The sequence below is a fragment of the Schistocerca cancellata genome, chromosome 8 (assembly GCF_023864275.1).
Source record: "Schistocerca cancellata isolate TAMUIC-IGC-003103 chromosome 8, iqSchCanc2.1, whole genome shotgun sequence".
Lineage (NCBI taxonomy): Eukaryota > Metazoa > Arthropoda > Insecta > Orthoptera > Acrididae > Schistocerca > Schistocerca cancellata.
Window position 1 is genome coordinate 176,326,262 of NC_064633.1, and position 22,256 is coordinate 176,348,517.

Genomic DNA, 22,256 nt, shown 5'->3' on the forward strand with positions numbered 1-22,256 from the left:
GCGTAGCAGCAACTTTAAGTCCTCTCGGTTGGAGCGAATGCCGCGAATATTCCAATGAAGAAGTGCCATCGGGAGAAGAAAAAGGAGAAGCAAGAAGGGGTCACCTCGAAGGCCGCTGAGGGCCTTGCTTCGAGCGAGCACTGCCGCCGCTATCAATAGGCGGAGAGTCATCGTCCATTGGTTCAATAGGTTCGTCGGCCATCTTGTTAAGATGGCCAGCAAGGGGAGCTTCCTCCACCGGTGAAAGGCCAGATGGGCTACCAGCGGTGCGACCAGGCGAAACGGATGACGGCCTGGGGCGGCAACCGCTGGGTGGCGCAGGAGAAGAAACGCGCCGTGGCGGAGAAGGAGAATTTCGCTTCGTATGAGCCTTCTTGGAAGGTCGTTTAGTGGAAGTACTGGTTGATGGCTGGGAGTTCGAGGTACGTAGGAAGCCTACACGGGACGGTTCCTTCTTGAAGGCCCGTGCATCTGACTTCTGGGTCTTAGTCTTGGCAGAAGCTGATGAAGGTGCTTGCGTCTTAGGGGTGACGGGAGGAAGAGGAGACGTTGACCGAGCGATCTTAGCACTGGCCGAACGGACGACCGTAGTGCTGAAGGTCAGATCGCGTGTCTGCGTCGCCACCTCCCTGGCAGTCCTAGGAGAGGCGAGGACAGTACTGTATTTCCCCGCTGGGAGCAGCGTGGGCTTCCTACTAGCAAATAGCTTGCGAGCAGCCGAGGTGGACACTTTCTCTCTGACCCGAATTTCCTGTATACAGCGTTCATCCTTGTAGATGGGACAGTCGCGGGAGGACGCTGCATGGTCACCCTGACAGTTCACGCAACGAGGTGGACAGTCACCCTCATGGGCGTCCCTGCCACAAGTGACACATTTAGCGCATTAGAACAAGACTGGCGAGTGTGATTAAAACGCTGACACTGGTAGCAGCGCGTAGGTGTCGGGACATAGGGGCGAACAGAAATAACCTCGTAGCCCGGTCTGATGCGCGACGGCAGCTGAACACTGTCAAAGGTCAAGAAAAGTGTCCGGGTCGGTACAAGGTCATTGTTGACCTTTTTCATGACCCTATGGACAGCCGTCACGCCCTCCTCAGCGAGGAAAGACTGAATCTCCTCGTCAGTCAATCCGTCGAATGATCTAGTATATACCACACCACGCGACGAATTCAAAGTGCGGTGAGCCTCCACCCGGACAGGGAACGTGTACAGGAATGTGGCCTGAAGCAGTTTTTGTGCTTGAAAGGCAGTGTCTAACAACAAGGTACCGTTACGCATCCTGGTACAAGACTTGACAGATCCGGCTATGGCATCCACGCCCTTCTGGATAACGAAAGGGTTGACAGATGAAAAATCCTTTCCGTCCTTAGATCGAGAAACTACGAGGAACTTTGGGGCAGGCGGTAGTACTTTTGTCATTGATGGCTGGTCAAGTTTCTGTTTTCGGGCAGAAGTCGAGAGAGAAGAAGAAGAGAAATCCATCGCGGAGGAATCCCCCATGATTGCCAGCGTCTCCGATCGGGCGCTCCTTCCTTGTGGGGACCCTCTCAGAGGGCACTCCCGCCTTAGGTGAATGTTTACACCGCAGGTCACACCTCCCGAGAAACGGACGGAGGGACCAATCGGCATGATCGGAAGGTGTCAGCTCAGGCAATCACCCCTCCCTGGGCGTGACTTTTACAAGGGGGTACGTGCGTGCCTTACTTGTCTACCCAGAGCGGGGAATACGCGTTACCCCGTCACCGGCTACGCGTGCGAACGCGTGGGTCGGCCTTCAGGCACGCACAGGGAGGAAAGAAGAAGAGGAAAAGAAAGGGAGAGAGGGAGAGAAAGGACAGACTGTCTCAAACGCCGAGGCGGAGACCAGAGGGTGGACAAGAAGGCAAGGATAAGAAGGCAAGGAGAAGAAAGCAAGGAGAAGAAGGCAAGGTAAAAAGTAAGAAAGACAGTGAGAGGGAGAAGGACAAAGAAAGGAACCAAACAAAGGAAGGAAGAAACCAGAATAAGTGAAAAACCAAAATGACCTCAAATATAAGTCGTGGAATCGTCCGTCCCCGGACGCAGGCGCAAACTACCCCCTTCAGGGGGAGGGACTCCTTTTAGTAGCCTCTTACGACAGGCAGGAATGCCTCGGGCCTATTCTAACCCCCGGACCTGCAGGGGGGGGGGGGGGCGGTTCATGTTGAGAAGTGCCTGAACAATACAGAATTAGTTTTTTACATTTTTAAATATCTTATCTACAAAACAGTAATCTCCATTAAGTACAAATTGAATGAGGTCTATCTCTTTTAAACAGACTGGAATTGTATTTGAAGTGATGGTGACTCCGTTATCAATCTGACCATCTTGGTTTAGGTAGCCCGTGGTTTCCCCAAAATCATTTCAGGCAAATGCTGGAGTGGTTCCTGCTTTAAGGTCACCGCCGAGTACCTGCCCCATTTCTGCAGATTAGAGCTGTAAGCAAATAAATGGCTGTATACAAGAATTACATTTTTTTGTTCCCAAACTATCATACTATGACACGTAAATTGTCACTAATAAATGGTATTCAGTGTTGCTGAGGAGTCCCTTTTTTTCTACTCACGAAGACAACAAGTCACACGTCGTAACACGATTTCATACAAATTTCACTCGATGGAAGAGGAGTCGAAATAAGCGATCACATGTCTCGGCGTATGCGTAGATACTCGGCCGTTTCTGAGAAAGCGTTGGTCAAAGTTTTCGACGTAAATTAGGTGCCTTTTAGTGGGAGATTATGTCAATCAAAATGATGGTACAGTGGCTAGCGTCGCAGCCCCTCACTATTGCACCCCGTGTTCTAAAGCCAATTACCGTTTTTATTTATGTTACTTTTTATCTTTTCATTTAGCTACTCATTCCATAGAAGGCTACTAAACGAATGTACCTTACCAACATAGCTGATACAAGGGCGTTATATTAGTTGTAAAATTACGACTGTGTTTCACAGTATCATACATTTCTCATATGCTATATGTGTGCATGGTACTTTCAGGGGTTACAGTCTTTTTATATTCTCACAGTCTTATATTTCATTCGTACATCAGTTCTTGTATTCATTATTCATTATACATCACGACGATTTGATGCATTCCCTGGCGGTTTCAATGGACAATGAATCAAGATACACTAAAGGAATTACACCGAAAACAATTTCAAATAATTTTATCATTCATTTACTGCTTTTTTTTTAGTTCATTCACCAGGCATACAAATATTAGACTAATAAGGAAAATGTTATGTCAGTATTTATTGCAATACATTCGTTAATAATGTTATATGGACATGGGAAGATAAAGGAAAAACAAAACTAAAAATAACAATCAGTTGTCGAACTCAGCGGGTAAAACTGTCAAACCATATGTACCACCACTTCGGTGGCACTATTTACTCGCTAAAGGGCATATGAAGTACTTCGAAAACTTCAACCTTTCTTATCTCTGAAACGATCGAGTGTCTACAGATAAGTCGAAACACGTGTTCGCTTATTGACTTCTCTTCCAGTGAGTGAAGTGACTGGGATATCTGGTTATGACACTTTACGTGTTCTCTTCGTCAGCATATAGCTTGGCCATAGCCCAGATTATTCATTCAAAATGTTTCAGCACTTTATGAAACTCGTGTTGTCACGGGGTTTAGCTAAGTATGTTACCCCGATCACTTGAGATATCTATCAACAAACAACCTTGCTTAGCATGCGTTTGGAGGTTGAATAAATCAGTTACGAGAATCGCGCTTACCGCCGGCATACCGCTATTTCGCAAGAATTTATCTGATTTTTCATATCGCTCTCAGAAATGTAGCTCATACATGCGTGAGACAATGGAAGGTGCGATGTGACCCACAGTTTTGGTGACACCACTGAAAACAGACATGGCACCGCAGACGAAACTGGTACAGTCTGTTTATCAGACTGCGAGTGACAGGCGCTCCCCTAATAAAATATGGCGCACAGGCAGCGTTCCCATTAGTTAGGGTGTGCCTCTGGCTTCGCGAGAGATAAGCATAATTGTAGTCGTATTTCACCGTTTCTGTTTCGCTACGCTGTTATTACTCCACAGTTTATAACCGAGATCACTGATTCTCACTCACTTGTAGTTATTATTCAGTGAAACATTACCTACAGATTTAAATACTGGGCGATTACTACCGGCATACCACAGCTGTCTAACTTTGTGTGCCGGTATTTTCTTTATCGTGGTGGGTACTAACACCAGAAAACGTCACCACCTATTTTCACTCGTTTTGTTCTTCCTATTTCCAGTTCCTTAAGTTCGGACGTTCCCGAACCAACTACTAACGTGATGAAGAAACAGTATGTAATTTTATTCTGATTTGAGTTTTGAAGCTATGACGTTCTGAACTGACTTAAAGACATACTGGGAGGAAAAACCGATGTTTAAAAATTACAGGAACTACGGTACAAATAAACCTACCTATTTCCTTCATTAACTAAAGAAGAGAAAGAGATGAAACAATCAAACTTGTGATGGTGTCAAAGTACATGACGATTCGTTGAACAGAAAAAAATAAAGACCACAGGAATGTCAAATATACAGCTAACAGAAAAATCTTTACTGAGGACAATTTTCGTTGCATAGTAAAAAAAAATGTGTGTTATGATTTGATAATTTCTTTGGCTGGTACAGAACCGACGACAGTTGCACTGGGTTTTATGTGATTGCGGAAGAGTTAGGTATATGCAATCGAGTAACATTTTGTATTTAATTCTTTTTTATTGTTTTCATTCGAGTATATTTGGTCTTGCGCTGGAAATTATCACTCAAGTAGTCATATGAGCTACGATATAACGAAGATATATGCGTAGTCTCCCACTCTTGGGTTTCACCTAGTTCGATAATATGGGACCTGCACGCTTCACCACGCTTATGACCTCCTACGAGGGATATTTGAAACATTGGCCGCGTGCTAGGAAAGGATTTTTGTTGTGACAATGAGAAATCACGAGAAATTCATAGGAGGATGAACGAGTGTGTATCGCTGTTGCACGCGCACAAATCGCACGGGAAGTTGAAAAACCACACTGTGTGTGGAAGTACAACAGACATAGTTGTTTCAACAGATTAAGCGAAATGGAAAAATCGGCAGGTAACACTCGATAAAATCGTTGTAGAATTGAGTATTACTAATGTTTCTGTGCGTCGTACGACGAACATTTCTTTTAGGTAGGAGCGTAATCAGTACATCACCCTGTCGAAAGGACTTCGAGAAAATGTTGTTCTTTGTGACGGGTAACTAATACTTAAACCGTTTTGTGATTTTAAAGGTATTTATGTGGAGAAGATCTACAAAAGACGTAGCCATATTATGACTTGCTCATAAATTGTTTTAGTCCTGCTGTGATATGAAAATTTCGTGATTTTTTGACAATCGGAATGATGTTACAATATGATAATGCTAGGGCACACGCACTGCAATGAAGTATCCACATTCAACGTCTATTACGTTCTGTACGAAGTTACAACTGTGCATTTCGTCACTTCATGAAAACCCTAGATGTCAAGACGTTTTAATTTAATGATAAAGTGCAAGAGGTGATGTATAAATGGGGCTGATTTGCGGAGAAAGCTTAAGAACACAAATTCGAAGGAATCTTTTTCTGATAGAAAAGGCATCACCAAACTGTTGGAACACAGCAGTGTTATACGTGTACCATGAGCTAAATAAATTATTAAGTTTACCCTCTCAATCTATATCTTACAGAATTTCAGCAGACTCAGAATTTCCCTGAACGTGGTATTTGCTCAGAAAATATCATCTGGTATCAACTTTTGAAAGAAATTTCGGCACACGTTTGGTTCACCATTTTTTGTATCACAGCGTCATAACCGATGCATTTCTATTCTTACTTTCATGAGTGGCTAGTGTGACATCAGAGCGGTACTCGTTATGCGGGTAACGTTGTATGCTACCTGAACGCACCGTCTTAGTGACGGCCACTATGGACACAGCCTGCAGATCATCCGGAGGCCTGGGCAGCGGCGACAGGTGGCCCACCGGCGACAGCGCCGCCACAGGCGCCCAGGACGTCTCAACAGGTCCGTGAGCCTCCAGCAGTTGTCCACCATGCGTCAGCAGCAGCAGACGCCCCGAAGGCCTTTTCCTGCCACCAGACCACCTGTCCACCAGTAGAGCGCCACAGCGGCTGCTCCCCTGCTAAAGGGAGAAAGTCATATCTATGAGAAACTAAATTCATCTGACTGGGCCTCTGTAATTTATAATGTTCCTTAGGGTTCCATACATGGACCACTGTTATTAGCGAATGATAGAACCATAATTACGAGATATGCATCAAGCAAATAATGTTTTGGTGGAAATCATCTCATTCACAGCTAACACAGTGAAATTTAATTACTCAAAGACTCAGTATCAATGACATAGCTCAGCTGGGAGTCCTACTTTACTTCCTACATATCGTGACATAGTTGGTAAAGTTTGAAATTCAGAATATTGAGCGAACTCGAAATGCAGTGACACCATTTCGGAGATTTTTAGGGATGTTTTCTGGGTGTTTACGTGGAAGGAACCTGTGGTCACCAACGGCTCATTGGTAATTACACTTCATATAACCTAATTTCCTTTTCATCTTTGTACATCTATTACAGACAAAATATCTCTACGGGAGTGTGAATTTCGACTGTATGTGCTATGTACCTGATTTGGAAACAAATTTGTTCCATTTACTGACTCTATTTGCTGTTGATTGACTGTACACATCGCTCTCAATCTTGCGTTCTCACATTTGTTAATTTGGGCAATATTAGTTGTACGTTAACACTGATAAACAGTAGTATGGAAATTTTTACTGCTGAAGAGATATTCGGTTTGCAACTTGGTCTGGTATGAGTTCACTGAATTCACTGCAAGAGTGGTATAGCTACGCTATGCTGAACGGCTTCCACAGCGGTAGTAGACACATCACAGACGTTTTGCATCTTCTAGGGACTGTGCATTACTCTATCTTTTGTCGTGTGCCCTTTAGTGACAGCACGTTACAGGATTTTGCACTGTTGTAGAAATATTTTCATAATAAGAGCCGCAACTGTGGTAAAAAACCGAATGGACCATAATTCCGTTATTTCTGTTATGAAAACCAGTAGAACTAGGGTCCCTTATATCAAAATACTCATAAAATATCCCTGAACCACCTGCAAAGTTTTTTTGAAGTCTCAGTTCAGCCAGTATATGCGAAACTCTGATAGGAAGTGTATGTTTGAAATCTTCCGCGAAAACGAGAATCCTGTTACCTTTAAGATTAAACTATTTTATATCTTTCGCTTCCGTGAAACACTAACTTATCTAACTTTGCATTGATACATGACCATTTTTAGCAAAACTGTCACGCATCACAATCATACACCGTTATATTGACAAACTCATCTAATCTAAATTGATTTCGGTCGAGAAATTAAAGCACGAGTATTCACGAAGTTGACGCCAGTTATTTAGTATCAAACGACTAAAATTCCTTGTTAATTTCTTGGCCAGCCGCTGTGACCGAGTGGTTTTAGGCGCTTTAGTCTGGAACTGCGCTGCTGCTACGGTCTCAGGTTCGAATCCTGCCTCGGGCATGGATGTGTGTGCTGTCCTTAGGTTAGTTAGGTTTAAGTAGCTCTAAGTCTGATGACCTCAGTTGTTAAGTCCCATAGTGCTCAGGGCCATGTTAATTTCTTCTACTGCATAAATGCTTAATAAGTAGTTGAGTGACTTATTGTATCGATGTTGAACGAAGCCTAGAGGAGCAGTGATAACAGGACCAGAGTAGCTCCATTGCTCCCGAGAGTCCGCGGGTCTTTCTCAAAACGCATATGCTGCCACCGCTGGGGGGAACGAGAGGGCAGGTAGGAAACCACCAAGCCCAGCGTACTCCGTGTGAGTAGGGCCCGCCAGACAGGGACAGTTGTTATCCATGTTTTCTCGGACGGCAAGAGCGTTTGAGTCCGAGCGACGGAAGCCCACATTGTTTTCAATGTGGCATACCCACCGGAATCAGCGGTGCAGTGCGACTTTTCTCCGCAAGCTAACAGCGGGAGTCCTGTATTCTGGAAAACAATAGTAAAGGGGCAGCTCAGAGATAAGAACCTGGAGGTGGAACAAGTAGAGGTCATCTTGCAACTGAAGTCACTGACTCATACTAAGAAACAGTAAAGGCAGCTAACACTGGCAAATACATTGAAGGAAAAAATTGCAACACCAAAAAATAATTAAGCTACAGTAATGAAATTTCGAGAATACGTTTGCCTAGGTACCATACTGAAGTGATTAACATCGCAAGAGCACAGGTGAATGTAAATGCGAAATAAGTCGTTGCAGATGTGAAATGTTGATACATAAACAACCGGTGTAGCCGCCGTAATATTGAATACAAGCATTCAAACGTCAATACATTGGTACCAGACGTCAGTTTGTTACATGTAGTTGCATGACTGTTGCATTTGGTCGATCAGTACAGGGATGGTTACTGCTGTTTGTGGATGACACTGGAGTTGTCATCCTATGATGTGCCACATGTGCTCTATCTGAGACATACATGGTAACCGAGAAAGCCAAAGCAATATGTCGACGGTCTGAGGAACATGTTGGGCTGCAACAGCGGTATGCAGGCGAGAGTTGTCTTTTTGGAAAACAACCCCTGGAAATACGTTCACGAACAACAGTTCGAATCACCAGACTGACACACAAATTTTCTGTCAGGGTGCGTGGGATAGCCACGAGAGTGCTCCTATCATACGAAATCGCACCTTAGAAAATAACTTCAGGTGTAGGTCCAGCGTGTCAAGCAGGCCCAACACACGGCCATCACTGGCAACGAGGCAGAACAAGCTTTCATCATAAAACACAACAGACCTCCTCCCTGTCCTCCAGTGAGCTCTCCCTTGACACCACTGAAGTCGTAAACAGTGGTGGTTTGGGGTCAGTGGAATGCACGCCACAAGGCGTCTGGCTCGGAGCTGTAACCGATTTGTAACACTTCGTTGTGTCACTGTGGTACCAAGTGCTTCTCGAACTGCTGCTGAAAACGTAGTACTATGGGCCAAAGTCACACGCCGAAACCCCTGGTCTTTCCTCTCCGAAGTGTCACGTAGCCGAGTGGAGCCCGGTCTTCTTGCGACCGTACATTCTCGTGACAGCCGCTGCCAGCAGTCACGTACAGTGGCTACATTTCTGCCTATTCTCTCGGTAACATCGCAGAAGTAACATTCAGGTTCCCTATTACACGACCTCGTTTAAACTCAGTGATGTGTCGATAATCGTCTACGTCGCCTTAAAGGCATTCTTGAGTAACATCTGCTTACCACGTCCAATCTCAGAGGTAACTGACGCTCACCAGCGTCACAGTGCGTATTTGAAACGACTCTGATTTTCATCTTGACAGTGGTAGGAGTAACACCACTCTTATGCGACTGGCGCGAAATCTGAATATACATAATCTTACACATGTAGAAAATCGCCTGTCAATATCCGTTTATGTCGCACAACTTCTCCTTGCTGTTGAGATTTTTTCCCGTCAGTGTATAAATAAATTCTGGAGTGGGAGAACGGAGCTCTCCTGTGCGTACATGGAGGAGGCCCGATTGGATAGAGCACTAAATACTACAGATATTCGTAGTTAGACACTGCTTCTTTCTGAATCGCAGTACTCAAATTCCCCACTGTCCATTATCTATATTAATACTGAGTGCCGAAGGGAGACTGCTGCTTATTAGAATGTATATGATTGGTCTGCACTCGGAAGAACTACTGTCATTGGCAATCAAAATCACGCACACGACACAATTTCACAAAGAAAGAGCGAAAGTACAGTTTTCGCTGGGGGCTTCAGTAGAGAACAGCTTGATCCCAGGGCAGCTCCGAGGGACACCAGCCTTCGATGCAGGCTTTTTCAGCAGTCACAGCAACTACTCGCTGCTACCTGCATCTCTGTACATAGTGAGCAACATCAGCGTTTGCAGACTGAGATGTAGGAGGCATGCTAAGACTTTATATCATTTTAGGAGTTTCACTTTTAAATTTGAAGTACGATTATTAGCTATAACAGGCTCAACATGCAGGTGAATGCGAGATTCTTCTTGTTGTTTTTTCCTTCCTTCTTGATTAATAAGGGGCAATCAGTTTCAAGCTTCTGCCAACTTATTTCTTTCCCCAAATGTTGCGCTGGTTCTGACTTCTCATTTCAGATCCATTATTCGGCCTTTGCCAAGACGCTGGTTCTTTAATTCAGTTCTAATGTAGTTATTGTAATTTTTAAAACTTCAGTTCATTCAAAATATCTCTTTAAACCATTTCAGAACATTATTACTTCTAAACTCACATAAAATAGTGTTTCTTCACGTCATCAGTGTGCGATTCAGAAACTTTCTAAATTAAGAAACTGGAAACTAGAAGAACTAGTATTAAAATAGCTGGTAACGTGTTGATATTTCATTAGCGTACTTGTTCTCTGCCATTTGTGCCCTTGGCGTTTAATTTAAAGTTCAAAGGGACTTGTAATAAGTAGGGTCATATAGTGACTTTCTGTTTAATTCAGTAGTTTGATGATCTCTCTATTTTCATCAACTTTGTGTGTTACAGGGCCCATGTTTCATATTTGTTAGAGCCACCGTTGTTTCGTTAATTCAGTTCATTAAGCTGTCCGTTGCATGACACCTGTATTTAAATTCACCTGATCCTACGGTGAGCGACCTGGTCATCAGTATGGTCACCTGGTACAGATCATTATGACGTTGACAGTTATGAGGGATGCAGCTCGGGCGCATTGGATAGCTACGGTCCAAAATGTTGAGCGTCTTACACCAGTGTGAGAAAAGTCATGAGATAGCGACACACACGTATATAGGTAACAGTAGTATCACGTGCACAATGTATAAAAGGGCAGTGCACTGGCGAAGCTGTTTATACTCAGGTGATTCCTATGGAAAGTTTTCCGATGTAATAATAGTTGCAAGACGGGCATTAACAGACTCAACGCGGAGTGGTAGTTGGAGCATGACGCATGGGGCGTTCCTTTTCGGAAATCGTTAGTGATTTCAGTATTCCTAGACCCACAGTGTCAAAAGTGTACCGACAATACCAAATTTCAGGGATTAGCTCTCACCACGGACAACGCAGTGGCCAATATCCTTCACTTAACGACAGAGAGCAGCGGCGTTTGAGTAGTTTCGTCAGTGCAACACTGAGTCAAATAACCACAGAAATCAATTTAGGACGCACGACGACCGTACCTTTTAGAACAGTGATGCGAAATTTGGCGTTAATAGACTATGGTAGCAGACGACCATCGCAAGTGGCTTTGCTAACAGCCCGTAGTGCGTCTCCTGGGTTCATGACTATATCCGTTGGCCCAGAGACGACTGTGAAATAGTGGTCTGGTCAGATGAGTCCCAATGTCAGATGTCAAGACCTGATGGTAAGGTTTGCGTGGGACTTAGACTCTATAAATCGGTGGAGCAGGTTGTCAACAAGGCACTGTGGAAACTGGTGGTGCCTCCATAACTGTATGGGCTGTATTTACACGGAATGGACTGGGTCCTCTGGCCCAAGTGAAAAAATCATTAACTGCAATCGCTATTCATAGACGTCATGTTCCCAATCAACGTTGGAATTCTTGTGGATGACAACAAGCCGTATCACCGGGCCAGAATCGTTCGCGATTGGATTGAAGAACTTTCTGGACAATTCGAGCGAACTATTCGGTCATCCAGATCGCCAGACACGAATCTTATCTAACATTTACGAGACATAGTGGAGAGATCAGTTAACGCATAAAACCCTGCACCGGCATCATTTTCGCAATTATGGACGGATACAGAGGCAGCATGACTCAATATTTCTGCACGGGGCGTCGAACGACTTGTTGAGTCCATGCCGCGTCGAGATGCTGCCAGGGCAAAAGGAGGTCCGACACCATATTAGGAGGTATCCTACGACTTTTGTCACCTCATTGTATCCTCCTTTCCCAATGTTTCGCTTAATATGAGCGTTACACTGATACATGTACGTTATTGGCATTTATATGCAACTAGTCCCACTTAAGCGTATATTTAATTATATGTGTAAAGTAGTTTCAAACATGGAGAAGACAGAAATTGGTACCAGACACCAATAAATAATTTGGCGTAAATTAATGTTCGAAGCTTTCCGTGCGGCTCGGAGCTATTGCCTTGAGGAGGAGAGCCTATAAGGGACGTTGTTGCGTTAGATCCGGGCGCATCACATAGATCACCGGTAGAGGATAGAAAAATTCTTCCCTTGTGGTCTCTAATGTCCCAGCGTTCGTTAAATTGCGGTTTTGGTTTGAAAGTGGGCACTGACAGCTGGAGTAACTTAGCACAAAAGTTTTGCTCTGTTTCATAGCCATTTTGAAATATCCCATGAGATATCATAAAGAGATAAAGTATGGAACTCCATCTTATTTAAACGAAGATGTTTACCAACCAATACAATACTAAATCCAAAGTACTGGGTAATGATTGGTAAATATGTAACACATGCTGTTGACTTATACTGTAACTAGAATTTGTTGTTCGATGCTGCATCTTATTTCAACAGTTTTTAGGACTACGGTCGTAAACTGAAGACGTACACCGATGTAAAATTCCTTAGACTCATAATTGTAGTCATCAGATACGTTGTCTAGACATCTGCATGCACACACACTATTTGCAGTGTGCAACATTCTATACAGATATGATGTTTTTCTGCCTATAACATACAAAATAATAATTGAAGGGAATACTTTTTGAGATATGTAAATGTAAAAAATATTACTGTTTCTGCGCAGTAGAGTATTTAGTTATTTTACATAAAGCTACAGAAACGAGCTATAATTTATAAGTAGAACATTATTTTTTCTGCCGTGAAGCTCTTGAATTTAAACCAACCGCGTACAGATCAATGCAAATCTAAATTCCATCAATTTTAATTGGGGTCTACAAACGTTCGAAGTTTTAGATATAAAAGCATTATCCCTGTATATGAAGTTGATGACGTCACGGAGCGACAAGCGTCCTCGTTACCCTGTTGGAAGTCATGTTTGGTTAGATTGTAGAACGTATCCTTGCACTGCCGCCTATATGGCAGGCCGGGACGCACTAACCAAAGAGGTTCGACCTGCCAAGGATACTGATGTGGAATAAACATGACATACACATCCACCGACTATGCTGATACGTTGATGATGCTCAGCAAATGCCGACACAATGTCAGAGATGCAGCCATGGTTAATGCCATGATATATCCCGGTCTAAAAGTCCCGGTAGCCATTACGTTCTTACGTGCTGAACAACGACTTCGAGAAACAAGTGCTGGGTGAATTAAAGTGCAGCTACTCACAGAAGTCCAGTGTAGACTGTAATCATCGTACGGTAACGAAACTTGGTAGATAGTCTAATGTATTAATACAGAACCGATTTAAACTGGAAAAAAATTAGTTCCAATTTTGGCCACTAGGTGCATTCTGGCACATCCAATGATTTTGTAAAGCAGCTAAATTAAATTTACGTTCTCGCAGTCAGAAAAGTTCACTATAGGGCAAAGCGCATAAGCGCCGAGGTAAAAATTCACGTTCGCGTGCTTAAAGTTATTGACTGTTTACATTCTCGCGGCTAAGTTACATTTGCGTTCTCGCAGTCAGAAAAGCTCACTATAGGGCAAAGCGTATAAGCGACGAGATAAAATTCACGTTCACGTGCCATTCCCATTGTAACAGTTGTGTTTCAGGCCATAGTCACGTAATTTCAGTCACATATTTCAAATGTACATGTTTCACTTGGCGACTACTTTGTGCACATCGAAATTCCTTTCGGAATATTTTGAAACAATACAGTCTTGCATACACTCTGTGTAGTTAGCAATTTCGCGCTGCGCATTTACCATTCTGTGTCAGTTATTCCCAATAGGTCAGCGGCAAACCGCTCTTTTTTGTCTATTTGTTTGTGCTTTGATATTATTTGTGCATCATGCCGTGTAAAACGATTAACAGTACTACGGGTAGCTCAGTCATCGACAGTGCCGAAAATACTCACTTTCCAAATAACTCTGTTGCATTGAATACCAATTCTGACAATACTGCATTGACGTCAGTGCATCACACGACAGTCAATGAAAGTGCATTTTCAAAGCCAAACATCCAAACTACCTTGAATTTTGCTAAACCTGCCGACATCACAACTAATCAGACTGCACACTCCACAAATGCGGAAGCCGCTGATACACATTGTTTCCGTGTACTAACTTTGCACTCTGATCATTTACCTTTAGAATCGAATCAAAACGACAGTATCCAAACCTCAACAGACATGTCAGATGACGTCATTGTGCAGGGAGCCAGGGGTCATAACTCGAAGTCAGAGCTGACACGACAGTATCGCGAGCTATTTTTAAAAAGGAAAGTGCTCGTCCACACAGGACACGTGTCTCTATGAACTCTCTGTGTGATGTTGAGGGATTCCCGTGGCCAGTAAGATACGCATGTATGTCTGCGATAGAACATGTGTGCGTCCAGCTCGGACGTCGACTCTAGCGAGCGCCAGTATCCAGGCTATCAAGTAGCAGTCACAACAGTTGAGGGACAGTTTGCCTCATTAGAGGATAAACGGCTTTATGACGCTCTTCTCAACCCAATAAATGCAGGCATCCCAGCGAAGGTTCGAGTCCTCCCTCGGGCATGGGTGTGTGTGTTTGTCCTTAGGATAATTTAGATTAAGTAGTGTGTAAGCTTAGGGACTGATGACCTTAGCCGTTAAGTCCCATAAGATTTCACACACGTTTGAATATTTGAATTGCAGGCATCCAGGCCAGAGAGGGTGAAACGTCATACTGATACGTTCTTCGCAAATTAGACTCGATTTCTTAATCACTCAAATAAAATCATATATCTTTTCAACCAGTGAAGTTTCAATTCGTTTCCTCCCCCTTCTGGGTGCTTCACTTTTCTTGTTAGACAATGTATTCTGACGTGCATAAAATAGTCAATAAAGTCACTAGTTATAGCAAAGTTATTTTCAGCTCTTTCCTGAGCAGCACATTTTTCCCAAAATTCCTCATAACCCTAAAACCAAGACGTCCGGTAAAGTCATTAGTCTAAGCATTCTTTTGATAATTTGTGCGTATCTGTCCTTACAGATCACTGGTGCTGTACTTGCTCCCACTGATACTGACGTCGGAACTTGGGCTCCACATGCAATGGAAGAAAGCACAGCATTGTTGATCAGTATGATCCCAACTGTTTTTCAGCGTGCAGAGCTAACTGGGAAGCACTGCTACACTCTGTCGAGGCTCAGAATCAAGTGTCAAAATACATTAGCTTCTCTCGCGATGCAAAGAACGCCATTGAACTAGCTGATATGCACTCTCCTACAACCCCACCGCTTTCTGTACTCATCAGTAGTCGACCATCTTCATTAAAAAACTGTTTGCTAGCATTGCTTTCCTTTTGGATCAGGACTATTTTGCGATCCTGATTATCTTACTCACAAGTTTTTAAAACTCGTAAGTTATCTCAAAAGGATTATGAAACAAGCAAAGAATTCTGGCGCTTAACTTCGTTGCTCCAGAGGCCAGTGTGCCCAACCTTTGTTCATAGAATGCAAGGACGTTGGCGACCACGTGGGAGCAATATTTCAATCACGTCCCCCCACTTCCAATAAAGAATGCATCTGGCCTCGTTCCATATAGCCCTTTCGGGCTAATCACTAAGCAGTATCTCGCTTGGAGACGCAGTGCAAACTACACTACTGGCCACGATGGCCACTCAACTACAAAGGCGGACATCCAGAGACGTTGATCTTACACTACTGGCCATTAAAATTGCTACACCAAGAAGAAATGCAGATTCATTAGACAAATATATTATACTAGAACTGACATGTGATTACATTTTCACGCAATTAGGGTGCATAGATCCTGAGAAATCAGTACTCGGAACAACCACCTCTGGCCGTAATAACGTCCTTGATACGCTTGGGCATTGCGTCAAACAGAGCTTGGATGGTGTGTGCAGGTACAGCTGCCCATGCAGCTTCAACACGATACCGCAGTTCATCAAGAGTAGTAACTGGCGTATTGTGACGAACCAGTTGCTCGGCCACCATTGACCAGACGTTTTCAATTGGTGAGAGATCTGGAGAATGTGCTGGCCAGGGCAGCAGTCGAACGTTTTCTGTATCCAGAAAGGCCCGCACAGGATCTGCAACATGCGGTCATGTATTATCCTGCTGAAATGTAGGGTTTCGCAGGGATCGAATGAAGGGTAGAGCCACGGGTCGTAACACATCTGAAATGTAACGTCCACTGTTCAAAGTGCCGTCAATGCGAACAAGAGGTGACCGAGATGTGTTACCAATGGCACCCCATACCATCACGCCGGTTAATATGCCACTATGGCGATGACGAATACACAATTCCAATGTGCGTTCACTGCGATGTCGCCAAACACGTATGCGACCATCATGATGCTATAAACAGATCCTGGATTCATCCGAAGAAATGACGTTTTGCCATTCGTGCACCCAGGTTCGTCGTTGAGTACGCCATGGCAGGCGCTCCTGTCTGTGATACAGCGTCAAGGGTAACCGCAGCCATGGTCTCCGAGCTGATAGTCAATGCTGCTGCAAACGTCGTCGAACTGTTCGTGCAGATGGTTGTTGTCTTGCAAACGTCCCCATCTGTTGACTCAGGGATACGAGGTCATTGGGATCCAGCACGGCGTTCAGTATTACCCTCCTGAACCCACCGATTCCATATTCTGCTAACAGTCATTGGATCTCGACCAACGCGAGCAGCAATATCACGATACGATAAACCGCAATCGCGATAGGCCACAATCCGACCATTATCAAAGTCGGAAACGTGATGGTACGCATTTCTCCTCCTTACACGGGGCATCACAACAACGTTTCATCAGGCAACGCCGGTCAACTGCTGTTTTTGTATGAGAAATCGGTTGAAAACTTTCCTCATGTCAGCACCTTGTAGGTGCCGCCACCGGCGCCAACCTTGTGTGAATGCTTTGAAAAGATAATCATTTGCATATCACAGCATCTTCTTCCTGTCGATTAACTTTCGCTTCTGTAGCACGTCATCTTCGTGGTGTAGCAACTTTATTGGCCACTAGTGTACTAACAAGGATTTTATCGTTCCTTTACTGGCGGCTGGTAGCTCATTCCGTTTCCTCAGATCTGAGTCCGGATGTGATAACACACTACACCACAACAGACGTTAATGGCCACTAGTGTACAAACAAGGATTTTATCGTTCCTTTACTGGCGGCTGGTAGCTCATTCCGTTTCCTCAGATCTGAGTCCGGATGTGATAACACGCTACACCACAACAGACGAAAGCTGTTCAAAATAATCGTCAGCAACAAGAAATTACTTAGAGTAAGGAAGTGGCTTAGATTAATGTATTTTACTTTAACACGACAAAGCACTTCCTCGTGCTGCTAACAAGACAAATGTGAAGTAGGTTGCTAGGTACAATTTCTACACTAACATTCGTAAAACTCCCGATCTGTTTGCGTAGATGTTTTGTGGTATCCCGGGCCCAGCGATACTGAAAAGAACACTGGAGAGCATGTAATTGGACCCCAGCCGCTAGGTGGAGTTCGCTAGTGTTGCCGGCCGCGACACGACAATCTATTCTGCGAAACAATTATAGCTCACGACCGCCCGTAAGTTTCGCCGCGTAGCGATACAGAGCTGAGTTCAGTGGCGTATTCGTTTTGCTGTCGTCTCATTGTCGTAATGCGCCGTTGGTTCTTGGTCTCCGCTTTCCCTACGTCTCAGGTTCTCTCTCTCCGGATTACTCGTTACTTTGTTTATCTGTATTGTTGCCTCCACTTTGCCGTTTCCTCGTTGTCGCATTTTCTGCTCCCTCTCGACAATGCACCGTTGACGGCTCCCGACCGGTCGGCCCAGTCTTATCGGGTTTCTCTCAAGTCGTTCCCGACATCCGGTCGGCCTCTTTCACAATAAATGGCGACGAGGTGTAAAGGTTATCTGAGTACCATGGAAACAAATCTTGTGTAACTCTTGAAACAGTAACAGGAACCGTTGCAACTGTAACAGCAACCGTTGCAACTGCAGCAGCAACTGCAGTAACAGTTCCAACAGCAGTTCCATCAACCTCAACAGCAACAACAGCATCAAACTGAGATGCTGCACAAAAAGTACAACCCAATACAGGCAGTGATAACATCCCAGGCGGAGAACAGCCCACCCACGTTCCCGCCATTTAACGACGCCAAAGAGGATTTGGACACAGTACTTACTCAACTTGGGGTCACTGATGACGCTCTCCAACAGTGGATCTTTCTGTTTTGTTCTTCCGTGGAGACGCTTTGCTTATTTAAGAAGTTGGGTCCTCTCTCAAATCCAATCACCCTCAAATTCGAGGATATTTGTACATCATTTTTGAATTATTATTCGCAACGATTCTATTTTGAATTTCATCAGTACCACACAAAACCTGGTCAATCGTGTAAGGGTCTAGTCGTCGATGCGATTTCACTTGTGCAAACTCTGCAAGTAAAACCTCATATACAGACTCTTTAATGAGAGATGTAGCTTCCCAGTTCGCTCTCAGTCCGGAAGTAAGCACTTCTGCCATCAAAGTAGACAACCTGTCTTTGGGACATATTTCAATAGTCAAGCACACCATACCAATTGCACAAGGCATCAAACGAGCGCGCCATGACCCGACCGAAAGTAGCAGTGGCCAGACGCCAGAACGCTCCCCAGGAAAGTGAAATACCCCTAAACCACTTCCAAGATGGCAGCGTTTTGACTCATCACTATCAGCTCTGTTCAAAAATGGTTCAAATGGCTCTGAGCACTATGGGACGTAACTAATGAGGTCATCAGTCCCCTAGAATTTAGATCTACTTAAACCTAACGAACCTAAGGACATCACACACATCCATGCCCGAGGCAGGATTCGAACCTGCGACCGGAGCGGTCACGCGGTTCCAAACTGACGCCCTTAGAACCGCACGGCCACACCGGCCGGTTATCAGCTCTGTCAATGGCCTCTGGACAGGCGTCTTACTCTCGCAGCGTGCCCAATAGGACAGCAATCCAGACAAACAAAATCCATGGAATGATCCAGAGAAGGAGAGAGAACAAGACCCGTAACCAATGAGACCAAAAATCAGTAGTGCATTACTACTACAGCGGGATATACGGAAGTGAATACGACACTGATCTCTGTGTAGCTGGGCAGTAGAACTTGTAAGGCTGCAGTGACCTACAATTGCTTGCCATATTGTTGTAGCGCTGCAGTCGGTGTCGCTAGCGCCCACAGATGTAACAGCTCTGCCTAGTTGCCAAGGTCCAGTTCCATGCTCTTTGGTGAGCTTTAAAGGTCGCCAGGCTACCAGATCCCTCCCTCTGGAAACTGGCTCATATGACCGAAATCATCCTTATAGATCCAGAATGAAATTTTCACTCTGCAGCGGAGTGTGCGCTGATATGAAACTTCTTGGCAGATTAAAACTGTGTGCCCGACCGAGACTCGGTCGGGCACACAGTTTTAATCTGCCAGGAAGTTTCATATCAGCGCACATTCCGCTGCAGAGCGAAAATCTCATTCTGGAAACATCCCCCAGGCTGTGGCTAAGCCATGTGTCCGCAGTATCCTATCTTTCAGGAGTGCTAGTTCTGCAAGGTTCGCAGGAGAGCTTCTGTAAAGTTTGGAGGTAGGAGACGAGATACTGTCAGAAGTAAAGCTGTGAGGACCGGGCGTGAGTCGTGCTTCGGTAGCTCAGAAGGCTGAGCACTTGCCCGCGAAAGGCAAAGGTCCCGAGTTCGAGTCTCGGTCGGGCACACAGTTTTAAGCTGCCAGGAAGTTTCATCCTTATAGATAGATGTTTTATAAGGTGAACTAGTGGTGCTATTGCTGTCCCAGCCTTAAACCTGCCAGCTGGTGTGAGGAACTGGAAGTGTCTAGCATCCTGCTGGCGCACGGCGGCGAGGGTGTTGTTGGCTGTGGTCGTGTCTCCAGTTATGTTTCCATTGAAAATGCCGCTGGGTTTCTTGGATACAAGCTATATGAAACGTCCCCTTAGAAAAATTACACAAGACTGTGCTTAAACTGACACACAATATTTTTTAGCGCAACGCAATCTGACTTTCAGTAATTCCTGCGAAAGAATGGCCCTGACTAACATTAACCTGTACCTTTCACAAATCACTTACCTCACAAAAATCTTCGTTACTCGAACTACTGCAATACTGCGAGCGCCACTACTGGCAGCTAAATAAAAGATTCAAACTACGGAAGGGACTAACTACTGATAGGCATAGTTAGCAAATGAAAGATTTTAATAGAGAACAAACAATGTATTTACCTTAATAGTCATAATATATATAGCAGTTCATGACATCCATTCTTACAAATGTACTGTTTCTGATGGACACACCTCCAGATTATCCATTCTCAAAAAATCCGCCATCTCACTTCCCCACATCCACCACTGCTGGCGGCTCGCCCCCAACTGCGCAACGCTACGCTCTGTTAACATCCAGCTGCCCAACACTACAATGGCAGACAACAATGCAAACTAGCCACAGACTGTACACAGCACAGCCAGTGATTTTCATACAGAGCGCTACGTGGCGTTACCAATATAAGAACCTAAACAGCCTACTTACAATCTGTGAGGTTGTGGGACTGGGAATAGTGGACGTTCTTTTTACTGACTGAAGTGATGAGCTGCCTATGAGTGTTCACCACCACTGTTCATGTCTACATGTCTTTTGCTTTGTACAAGCATGCCGACACTGCTCCTCCTGCTGGTTGTCACCCTGTTGCTGGGACCGAGTTTCCCAGGACCGTGGGGCGAGGAGGTACAGGAGCATTCACGGTTGTCTCCCATAGAGAAGCTTTACTAGAGTATGAACCTGGATGGGACTGGTCCTGTATGCATACAGAAACGGCATGAGTGCTGCCGTCATGTGCCCCCTGCTTACAACATTTGTTGTTATAATGTCCACACCGTATTCTGCCCTCAGTCATTGCAGGATGGGTGAAATGCTGGAGTGAGACAAGAATAATACACAGAAGAATTGCTAAGAAAAGTGAAAATGTGTTAGATAATGATCATTTTGGCTTTAGGAAAGGTAAAGGCGCCAGAGCCGATATTCTGACGATGCAGTTGATAACGGAAGCAAATATTACGATACTTTCATAGGACATACCGACCTAGAAAAAACGATCGACAGTGTAAAATGGTGCTAGATGTCCGAAAATCTCAGATAAATAGCTGTAAGCTGTAGGGAAAAAAGGGTAATATGCGATGTCAACAACAACAAAGAAGGAAAAATAAGAATGGAAGACCAACAACAAAGTTCTTGGATGAGAAAGAGTTTCAGACAGGGATGCAGTCTTTTTCCCCTACGGTTCAGTCTATACATCGAAGAACCAATGACGGAAGAGAATAGGTTCAGGAGTGGGATTCCAATTCAAGGTGAAAAAATGTCAACGATATGATTCGCAGAAGAGATTGCTAAGCCGTGGTGGCTCGATCATAGTAGACCTTCCACCGAAAATAGAATCTTTGGTCGGCCTCCGTACGAAGAATGCTGGTGGCGCTCGAGAAGCGATGTTTGGTGGCCCGTGAGAAGCAAGTTAGGTTGGGCCGGTGGAGTGGAGCCGGGGCGTGCGAGAGAGTTAGTGAATATCTGTGCTGCAGCGTCCAGCTCGGCGGTTGTGGTCTGTGTAATTCTGGGCCTTGCAGTTCATTTCTGTCGTCATAATCCTTAAACTGTACCCATGGGTTGGCCACATGTAGCCTTACATACTAGATTTGATTTTCTTCGGCCTTTCCCATTGGTGTTTCGGGTCGAACTTGAAAGCAATGAAGATACTATTTTGGAATCTGAGGTATTACAAGTCCTTGCACTCTCAGTCGTTGCTTTGTGATCGCCTTGTCCTGTCCTTTCACTTCTTCGGGGCGTGAGAGAAAGATAGCCTCTCAATTACGACTGGAGCCTTGCTGTCGCAGCGGAATTGGTTCAAATGGCTCTGAGCACTATGGGACTTAACTTCTGAAGTCATCAGTCCCCTAGAACTTAGAACTACTTAAATCTAACTAACCTAACGACATCTCACACATCCATGCCCGAGGCGCGATTCGAACCTGCGACCGTAGCGGTCGCGCGGTTCCAGACTGTAGCGCCTAGAACCGCTCGGCCACCCCGGCGGGCGCAGCGGAATTGTAA

At 44.7% G+C, this 22,256-nt stretch overlaps 1 protein-coding gene across 1 annotated transcript in view; it reads right to left on the reverse strand.

Moving 5' to 3' along the window:
• LOC126095452 (probable glutamate receptor) overlaps positions 1 to 22,256 on the reverse strand; it is a 182,720-nt gene that overhangs the window by 148,303 nt on the left and 12,161 nt on the right. Inside the window, exon 2 of the mRNA XM_049910245.1 lies at positions 5,962 to 6,192. Within this exon, the coding sequence (XP_049766202.1) occupies positions 5,962 to 6,192 (231 nt within the window). The remainder of the gene's footprint in view (positions 1 to 5,961; positions 6,193 to 22,256) is intronic.